Source organism: Nicotiana sylvestris, chromosome 6, assembly GCF_000393655.2.
Source record: "Nicotiana sylvestris chromosome 6, ASM39365v2, whole genome shotgun sequence".
Lineage (NCBI taxonomy): Eukaryota > Viridiplantae > Streptophyta > Magnoliopsida > Solanales > Solanaceae > Nicotiana > Nicotiana sylvestris.
Genome location: NC_091062.1, coordinates 120,930,343 through 120,940,774, shown reverse-complemented (window position 1 = coordinate 120,940,774; position 10,432 = coordinate 120,930,343). Strand labels below are relative to the sequence as shown.

At 43.1% G+C, this 10,432-nt stretch overlaps 1 protein-coding gene across 1 annotated transcript; it reads right to left on the bottom strand.

Annotated features, from left to right (window-relative positions):
- Positions 1-8,329: 8,329 nt before the first annotated feature.
- Positions 8,330-9,424, bottom strand: LOC138871204 (uncharacterized). The gene has a single exon (XM_070149072.1). The coding sequence runs from the start codon at positions 9,422-9,424 to the stop codon at positions 8,330-8,332; it is 1,095 nt and encodes a 364-aa protein (XP_070005173.1).
- Positions 9,425-10,432: the final 1,008 nt, after the last annotated feature.

The following is a 10,432-nucleotide window of genomic DNA, read 5'->3' as shown; positions in this document are numbered from 1 at the left end:
CACTTTGAGAACTTAGCATACAACTGACTATCCTTTAGGGTCTGAAGGACCACTCTGAGGTGCTGCTCATGCTCCTCCTGGCTGCGGGAGTATATAAGAATATCGTCAATGAAGACTATCACGAACAAGTCCAAATAAGGTCTGAACACTCGGTTCATCAACTCCATGAACGCTGCTGGGGCATTAGTCAATCCAAATGACATGACTAAAAACTCATAGTGCCCATACCGAGTGTGAAATACTGTCTTGGAGACATCAGACGCCCTAATCCTCAGTTGATGATAACCAGATCTCAAATCTATCTTTGAAAACACCCTCGCACCCTGAAGCTGGTCGAATAAATCGTCGATCCTCGGCAGTGGATACTTATTCTTAATTGTAACCTTGTTCAATTGCCGGTAATCGATGCACATTCTCATCGAACCATCCTTTTTCTTAACAAACAACACCGGCGCACCCCAAGGCGAAACACTGGGTCTAATGAAACCTTTCTCAAGCAAATCCTGTAGCTGTTCCTTTAACTCTTTCAACTCCGGCGGGGCCATACGATATGGCGGGATAGAAATGGGCTGAGTGCCCGGGGCCAAATCAATACAAAAGTCGATATCCCTGTCGGGCGGCATACCCGACAAGTCTGAAGGGAAAACCTCAGGAAACTCCCGAACAACGGGCACAAAATCAATAGAAGGGGCCTCCGCGCTAGAATCGCGAACATACGCCAAGTAGACCAAACATCCCTTCTCGACCATACGCCGAGCTTTCACATACGAGATAACACTACAGGTAAAATGACCAGAAGTCCCCCTCCACTCTAAACGGGGTAAATCCGGTAAGGCTAAGGTTACGGTCTTGGCATGGCAATCCAAGATAGCATGGTACGGGGATAACCAATCCATCCCCAATATAACATCGAAGTCGACCATGTCCAAAAGCAACAAATCAACATGGGTCTCAAGACCCCCAAACACTACGATACAAGAACGATGAACTTGGTCTACCATAATAGAATTACCCACCGGTGTTGACACATAAACAGGAATACTCAACGAGTTAGAAGGCATAACCAAATAGGGTGCAAAATAGGACGACGCATATGAATACGTAGATCCGGGATCAAATAGCACAGAAGCATCCCTATCACAGACCAGAATAGTACCTGTAATCACAGCATCTGATGACTCAGCCTCTGGCCTGGCTAGCAAAGCATAACAATGGGGTTGGGCCCCACCTCCCTGAATCATATCCCTGGGACGATCTGCTGCTGGTTGACCCCTACCTCTAGCGGTCGGAGCTCCACCTCTAAGACCTCTACCTCCACCTCTATGTCCTCTACCCCCACCTCTAGCTGGCTGGGCAGGCTGTGGGGCAACTGGTGCCTGGATTATCGGGCAAGAACCCTGCTGCTGCGAGCTGCTGGAAGCTCGAGGGCAATATCTGGCAATATGACTCACATCGCCGCAAGTATAACAAGCCCTCGGCTGCTGAGAAAAACGAAGTGGTGGTGCACTGATAGGTGCTGATGGTGAACTAAAAATTTGCTGGTCAGAATACTGCGGCTAAGAACCACGACCACCTGGTGTACCATGGGAAGCCTGGAGAGCTGACTGAAAGGGCCTCGAAGGATGGCCTCTACCATAAGAATCCCTACCTCCAGATGAGATACCACTGAATCTACCAGAATGATGGGGCCTCTTATCAGACCCATGACCACCTCCCTGAGAAAGTGCCATCTCTATCCGGCGGGCACCATCTGCTGCCTCCTAAAATGAAATCTCACTACCGGCACTCATGGCCATCTAAACACGGATCGGCTGAACTAACCCATCAACAAACCTTCGCACCCTCTCTCTCTCAGTGGGGAGTATCACAATGGCATGACGAGCAAGATCAATGAACCGGGTCTCATACTTGGTGACTGTCATAGGAACCTGCTGGAGATGCTCAAACTGCCTACGAAGAGCATCTCGCTGAGTAACTGGAAGAAACTTCCCCAGAAATAACTCTGAAAACTGATCCCAGGTCAATGATGGCGACCCTGCTGGCCTGGCTAAACAGAAATCTCTCCACCAAGTCTTGGCGGATCCTGCCAGGCGAAAAGTGGCGAAATCGACCCCATTAGTCTCTACAATGCCCATAGTCCGTAGAACCTCATGACAGCTGAATATGAAATCCTGAGCATCCTCTGAGGGAGTGCCATTATATGTAGTAGTGAAGAGCTTGGTGAAACGATCAAGCCTCCATAAAGCATCCGCGGACATAGCCGCACCATCGCTGGACTGAGCCGCAATACCTGGATGTGCTGCCACAGCTGGCTGAACTGCCACGGCTGGCTGAACCGCTGGAACCTGAGCCTGAGGAGCTACCGGCTCTAGAGTACGAGTATCGGGAGTCTGAACTCCTCCCCCAGCCTGAGATGTGGCTGGAGCTACGGGAAGCAAACCCGCTCTAGAAATGCCCTCCATAAAGCCTACCAGTCGGACCAAAGCGTCCTGAAGCACTGGAGTGGCTATGAAACCCTCTGGGACCTGAGCTGGGCCCACTGGAACAGCTGGGGCCGGAACCTCCTCCTCAAAATCAACCTGAGGCTCTGTCGCTGGAAATGCTGCTCGGGGCTGAGCTCTGCCCCGGCCTCGGCCTCTGGCACGGCCTTGGCCTCGCCCTCTGCCCCTAATAATGGCTGGTGCTGGGGGCTCAGGCTATTGCACGGTAGAAGAGGAATCACGTGTCCTCGCCATCTGCGAAAGAACAGAGTGGAAGGATAATCAGTACTTGAGAAACAGAATCGCACGACAAGAATGAACAAGGTGAAGTCTTCCTAACTCAGTAGCCTCTTCGGGATAAATACAGACGTCTCCGTACCGATCCCTCAGACTCTACTGAGCTTGTCCGTGAGTTGTGAGACCTAAGTAACCTAGTGCTCTGATACCAACTTGTCACGACCCGGATTTCCCACCATCGGGTGTCGTGATGGTGCCTACTATCGGAGCTAGGCAAGCCAAATATTTAAAACACCTTTCCTGCTTTCTTTCAAACAATATAATAAACGAGACAAAATTTAAGCGGAAGACTTTAAATCTAAAGCAACTGAAAACCAAAAGTGTGGAAGTTTAATACACATCACTACCCAAGGTCTGGTGTCACTAGCTCACGGACTACTACAGAATACTACAAACAATGTCTGAAAGGAAATACATCATGTTTGTCTGATACAAGATGAACAAACGAAAAACATGGAAAGGGACTTCGGCCTGCGAACGCCAGCTAGGCTACCTCGAGAGTCCCTGGACTGAAGACAGCTCCCAGAAATCCTACTGCTGTGGTCCGTAAGCTGCTCCCTGATCTGTGCACAAAAATTTGAACATAGTGTAGCATCAGCACAACCAACCCCATGTGCTGGTAAGTGCCTGGCCTAACCCCGGCGAAGTAGTGACGAGGCTAGACAGTACCTACCACATTTAACCTATACAGATATATATACAACAAGTGCAAAAAAACAATAACAAGATAATACAAAGTAAAACTGGGAGGAGACATGCTATCGGGGAGTAACAGATAAAAATGAAATATCGAAAATAAGCAGAAGAGACTTTGGTTCCCATGATATATATATATATATAAGTGGACGGCATGCCACACGATCCCATAATATCATATATAAGTAGACGGCGTGCCACACGATCCCATAATATCATATATAAGTGGACAGCGTGCCACACGATCCCATAATATCATATATAAGTGGACGGCGTGCCACACGATCCCATAATATCACACGATCCCATAATATCATATATAAGTGGACGGCGTGCCACACGATCCCATAATATCATATATAAGTGGACGGCGTGCCACACGATCCCATAATATCATATATAAGTGGACGGCATGCCACACGATCCCATAATATAGTTCATAATATCTGACTTCATATAGTAGACCCCTTCAGGGGAGAATAACAACTCAATACCTTTAACCCGGCAAGGGTACAGCTAACAGCCCAAAATATCCCGACAAGGGAGAATATATATATCAGTCTACACATCCCGGCAAGGGAGTATTCACAACACATTCTCCTTTTTAAATCCATTCTTCCTCAACTAACACATTCATGTTCGAGCTAACGCTCCAAAAGTACACCAATCGCAATTTTACCTCAACCGTTCATATTATGTGAAACTCATCAAATAAACAAGGAGCTTGTGTCACATTATTCGAATTAAAAGCAATCAAGACTCACGGTCGTGCTAGACTCCGGTGCATAGATAACCATCACCATGCCTATACACCGTACTCCACATTAGCAAGTAGCAAATATCATCCTAATCCTATTCCCTCAAGCCAAAGTTAGAACAAACACTTACCTCGAATGCTCCAAACTCAACTCACGCTTCTAGTATAGCTTTACCTCTTGATTCCACCACCAATCCGCTCGAATCTAGTCATAAGTTACTTAATCACATTAATAATTACTAAATGAATCATCCCCAATGCATGAAAATAGATTTTTCAAGGTTTTTCCCAAAAAGGTCAAAAATACCCCCGGACCCACGTGGTCGAAACTCGAGGTTCGGACCAAAACCCGGTTACCCATTCCCCCATGAATCCAAATATATGATTTGTTTTTAAATCGGACCCCAAATTGAGGTCCAACTCCTCAATTTGTAGAAAACCTAGGTTCTACCCAAAACACCCAATTTCCCCCATGAAAATCTTTGTTTTGAAGTTGAAATCATGTTAAAAGATGTTAAGAAGTGAAGAAAATGAGTTAGAAATCACTTACCAATCGTTTTGAAGAAGAAAAGTTGTTTGGAAAATCGCCTCTTAGGTTTTGGATTTTTGAAAAGTGGAAAAAATGACTGAAAATCCCGAATTTATATATATGCTGGGGGCTGACGCGGACCGCGCAGAAATGCACCGCGGCCGCGTGGCTGCCAGCGGGGACCGCGCAGAAATGTACCGCGGCCGCGCCGAGGGAGGGAAGAAGTAGGCTCTCTCTGAACCCCCCCAGCGCGGACCGCACTGATTTGGTGCGCGGCCGCGCTGGTCGACCCTCTGAACCCCACCACGCGGACCGCACAGAAAAGCACCGCGACCGCGTGGCTGCCAGCGCGGACCGCGCGGAAATGGCCGCGGCTGCGCTGGGCCTGCAACATCTGAACCTGTATATTATTTTTTTTTCTAAGTCCAAGACCTCCCGGGCCCCATTCAAAACTCACCCGAGCCCTCGGGGCTCCAAACCAAACATGCACACAACCTTAAAAACATCTTACGGACTTACTCGTGTGATCAAATTGCCAAAATAACATCATATACATAGGATCAAGCCTCAAACACATGATTTTCTTTCAACTTTCACAAAAACTCAACTTCCCCATTTTAAGTCCGAAACACGTCATATGACGTCCGTTTTTAGCCAAACTTTACAGATAGTGCTTAAAACATATTTAACACTCGTACCGGGCGTCAGAACCAAAATACGAGCCCGATACCACAGTTTTCTGATCAATTTTCTTCTTCATTTTCCTTAATTAATTTCAGAAAACAATTTCACATAAAAATTCATTTCTCGAGCTTGGGACCTCGGAATTTGATTCCGGGCACACGCCGAAGTCCCATATTTTCCTACGGACCCTCCGGGAACGTCGAATCATAGGTCCGGGTCCGTTTACCCAAAATGTTGACCGAAGTCAACATTATGCATATTAATACCAAAATTCATCAAATGTTTCACATAATTCACATATTCTAACATAATTCACATAAAACCAATCGAGGCAACTAAAAGCGAGGTTTTCAAGGCCTCGGGAGCACGGAATAAGGAAGAATTACGGTGATGACCCCTTGGGTCGTCACAAGTACCCCCTTCAAGTTGGAGTGTGATAAACCACCCAACTTGGACAAATGTGAATGATGGGCGGCACCAGGTAGACTTTTGGTGAAGACATCAACCATTTGAGTGGAATTGGAAGTATGGAGTAGGGTAACCGAACCATCAACCAACTTGGTGCGAACAAAATGACAATCTAGCTCAATATGTTTGGTCATTTCATGGAACACAGGGTTCTTGACAATGTGAATTGCAGCCTGGTTATCACAATAAACAGGAATAGAAGAGAGGTCAGTCATGCCAAAATAAGCCAAAAGTCTAGATAATCATGTAACATCTGCCACAACCTTGCTCAAAGACCTATATTCAGCTTCAGCTGAAGAGAGAGAGAGAGACAACTGGCTGCTTCTTAGATTTCTAGCAAACCAAACTGCCACCCAACAGGATGCAAAAACCAGTCATTAATCTTCTGCTATCAATACAAGACCCCTAATCACTATCACAATAAACCTGGACAGAAACATTTGAGGAGTTATTAAGAAAAATCCCAAGATCAAAAGTACCATTCAGATATCTCAGCAGGTGGAGGGCAGATTTCATATGAGGAACACAAGGTTTTTGCATAAATTAGCTAAGGTGCTGCACAACAAATGAGAGGTCTGGCCTGATGTGAGTGAGAAAATTCAACTTCCCTATGAGGCTTCTCTATACTTTAGGATTGGGCAAAGGTTCACTAACAGATGCCATTAGTTAATCATTCAATTCAAAAGGGCAAACAACAAGGGCACAAACATCACAATTAAACTCTTTTAGCAAATCACTGATAAACTTTTTCTGAAGAAGGAAAACTCCAGATGGAGTGTACAACACCTCAATCCTAAGAAAATAATTAAGCAGCGCCAAATCCTTGATTTTAAATTGGCTATGTAGAAAGCACTTTAAAGTAGTAATCTCATTCATACCAGTCCTAGTTAAGATAATGTCATCCATATACACAACTATAATAACCAAGGAATCACCTGAACTTTGGTAAACAAATAGTCATTGAAAGAATGGTGGTACCCTCTAGACTGTAATGCTTATGATAGTTTGGCATACCATTGTCTGGATACTTGCCTCAAACCATAAAGAGATTTCTGCAATTTGAACACTAAAGGGACAAAAGAAGAAGAAGAAGAAGAAGAAGAAACAGACAAACTAGGAGGAAGTCTGATAAAGAAGTTCAAACGGACTCTTGTGAGACAAAAGGGGAGAAGGAAACCTGTTGATCAAATAGTTCGCTGTCAAGACAATCACCCCAGAATCTAATGGGGAGATGGTACTAAAAAGGTAAAGCCCTAGCAGTATCAAACAAGTGTCTATGCTTCCTCTCAACCACCCCATTTTGTTGAGGAGTATGAGGGCAAGAGGTTTGATGCACAATTCCCATAGCAGAGAAATATTGAGAACCAGAAAGGCTAGACCCCAATTCCAATGCATTATCACTTCCTACAATTTGCACCTTAGTGTGAAAATGGGTTTTTACCATGGCAATATAGGCTTTCAACATATCAAATTCATTGCTTTTGGACCCTAGGAGATGGGTCCAAGTAGCTCTAGTATAATCATCAACTATGATCAAAAAGTATTTGGATCCAGTATATATGGGTGCATGGTAAGGTCCCCAAGTATCGATATGTATTAATTAAAAATGAGTAGTTGATTGTATTGAACTATCAGGAAATAGTAATCTAGTTTGTTTGGCTAAAGGGCAAATAGGACAAGAGAACGATTATTTAGAAGATAAACGTGGACTGCATGCAGAAATCGATTTCATTTTGAAAAAAGACAAATGCCCAAGTGTGTAATGCCAAACAACATCCTCTTTATTCACTTTATTAACATGTGCATCAGTGGCTACATTTGTTTGATCAACATACAAGCTTGCATGACTACTAGGTGCACTAGGAAATTCAGTAGAGGAAAGATTACAGGGAATAGAACAAGAAAAAACAGTAGGTAAAGCAGCATGACAACACAAAGGACCAGAATTTGCAGGAAGTTGAAACAGCTTGTAAAGTCCATTGTCTGGTCTACCAAGCACCGCTGGCTTCTTAAGTGAAAGGCCCTGTAGAGTACATCCAGTGTTGGTAAATTGAACTATATCACCTAGTTTTTCGACTAATTTATAAACAGAATGAGATTATGTTGAAAGCTAGGGACATAAAGAACATTATGAAGGGTAAGATCAGGGGACAAAGTTAATGAACCAATATTGGTAAATCTAACTTTATAACCATTAGGAAGAGAAACTAAGTAAGGAATGGGTAGAGTCTGAATGTCAAAGAGAAGGGACTTATCAAAGGTCATATGATCAGATGCTCCAGAATCTATGATCCAAATAGTATTCTCTATTTTAGTAAGTAGACAAGTTATGAATAAACCATTCTCAGGCAACAACTTACCAACAAAATTAGCAGAAGCCAAAAGGTTTGGAGTAGTAGGAGAAGTAGGAGTGATCAATTAGGAGTATTGATCCTTGGTCAACCCAGGCAAAGTGTAAAGCTGCTTAGACTCAGTATGCATGGCAGGACCACCAGCATTTCTAGTCTCATCAGAGTTAACAGGAGATTGAACCTCAACATGTGTTGCAGTTCTCCTAGGTGTATTAACTTTAGTAAATTTGAAATTCTGAGGAAAACCATGCAGCTTGTAGCACTTTTCAACAGAATGCCCTGGTTTCTTACAGTACTTGCAAATGATAGAGGACCTTTGATTGTCTGGTTTTTGAGGATTGAAAGTCACCTTAGAGGGGAAAGACTGCTTGGACACTCCAGCATTAAAGGAAGCAGAGTTTGAGTTTGAATGAAACTGAGAAATGGAGGATACTTGCCTTTGTTTCTCATTACTTAGTAGAATCCCATAAACTTTACTCATAGATGGAAGGGGTTTTATCATCAAGATATTGCTTCTGACTTGAAGGTAAGTCTCATTGAGCCCCATTAAGAATTGATATACCTTCTGCTCTTCATCATCCTTTTTATTTCCCCCAAATGTGCATACAGAGAGGTGATTAACAGAAATGGAAGCTATTTCATCCCAAAGTTGTTTTATTTTGTTAAAATAGGAGGCTATGTCCAAAGGACCCTGAGAAATGTGAGATAACTCCTTCTTAAGTTCAAAAATTCTAGCACCATCAGCCATATCATATCTCTCCTCTAACTCACGCCAAATGTCTTTGGCCAGTTCTGAATACTCAACACTACGAGAAATCTCCTTGGTGAGAGAATTGGTCAGCCAAGGCACAACTAAATCATTACAACGTTGCCATTGCCTGACTAGAGGGGAACCATCGGGTGGTTTTTCAGTAGTGTCATTTATAAAGTCTAATTTATTGTGCACAGATAGAGCTACCAAAATATTTCGACACCAGCTTCCATAGCTAGTGCCATCAAAAGGAGTGGAAACTAGAGAGGCTCCTAAAACATCGGATGGATGTACATAAAGAGGATGGCACGGATGAGTATAGTCATCAGGATGGAAAGCAATAGGACGAGAGGAAGAAGAGTTTCCTCTGTCAACAACAGGAGTAGCATCGCAGGGAGGAGTAATCGTCATAGCAAATCAAAATAATCCCACACAATATCATATCGAATAGCAACAGTTTAAGAATAACAAAACAACTAATTGACTTTACGGCTCACAAATCTCGATCAACAAGCAGAGGCAATCAAAAACAGATGATGAAAGAGATGTTGTTACCAACACCTTCGCGATCGGAAGGAGACGGCCTTGTAAGAGCAATAAAAGAACCCTAATCTTCGAAATGAGCTCCAATGAGAAACCCTAACAGACTAGATGAACTCAGCAAGATGAAAATCGACGACCAAAACCCTAGATATCCGAACAACTCCAATCGACGCAGAGATTCTCACAATTTCACGAAGAATCTCACAATTTATAAAGAATCCAGGACCTTCGGACCTCAAATCGAGAGACGGAAGAACGAATTTGGGAAAAAACGATCTTAGATGCAAAAGTGAGAAAACTCGAGTAAAGCATTACGAGTTTTACATCGGAAGGGAGCCAAGGACCAGATTTAATGCTTCCCACTCTGATACCATGTTAGAGAATGCAAATTCAAGCTTGAATTGAGCAACCATGGCTGAAATTTACATTTAGCTCAGAGAGAATTGAGAGATACAATGTTCTAGAAGAAGAGCTCTTATTGTCTTCTCTGTACAAATGGCCCGCATATATCCTAACTAAAATGAAAAACATAAATACAAATTGGGCCAGACCCAATTACAAAATATAACCCAACTAACAACTAACAAGACTAGCCCACATCAGTATTATTATACTTAGTTATCCGAACAATATCCTAACTATTAGAAATAATCTCATATATTCAAATGTAATTACTAAGTTACTGTCAGAATACTTTCTATTTGAATAATGATTTTACTATTGCTACTTCTTATCGGCCTTACTGATATCATTGTTGTATTTCTTTGATGATGGTTTTATTACTTGAATACTTTATTTGTATGATTGCAGTGAAAATGAGGAACTTTTTAGGTAATTTAATATGAATACTTCATTTGGATGTTCATTATCGTAGAA

What these genes read in the sequence shown, in the direction of transcription:
- LOC138871204 (XM_070149072.1), bottom strand. Translation starts at nt 9,424, where the DNA reads ATGACGATTACTCCTCCCTGCGATGCTACTCCTGTTGTTGACAGAGGA.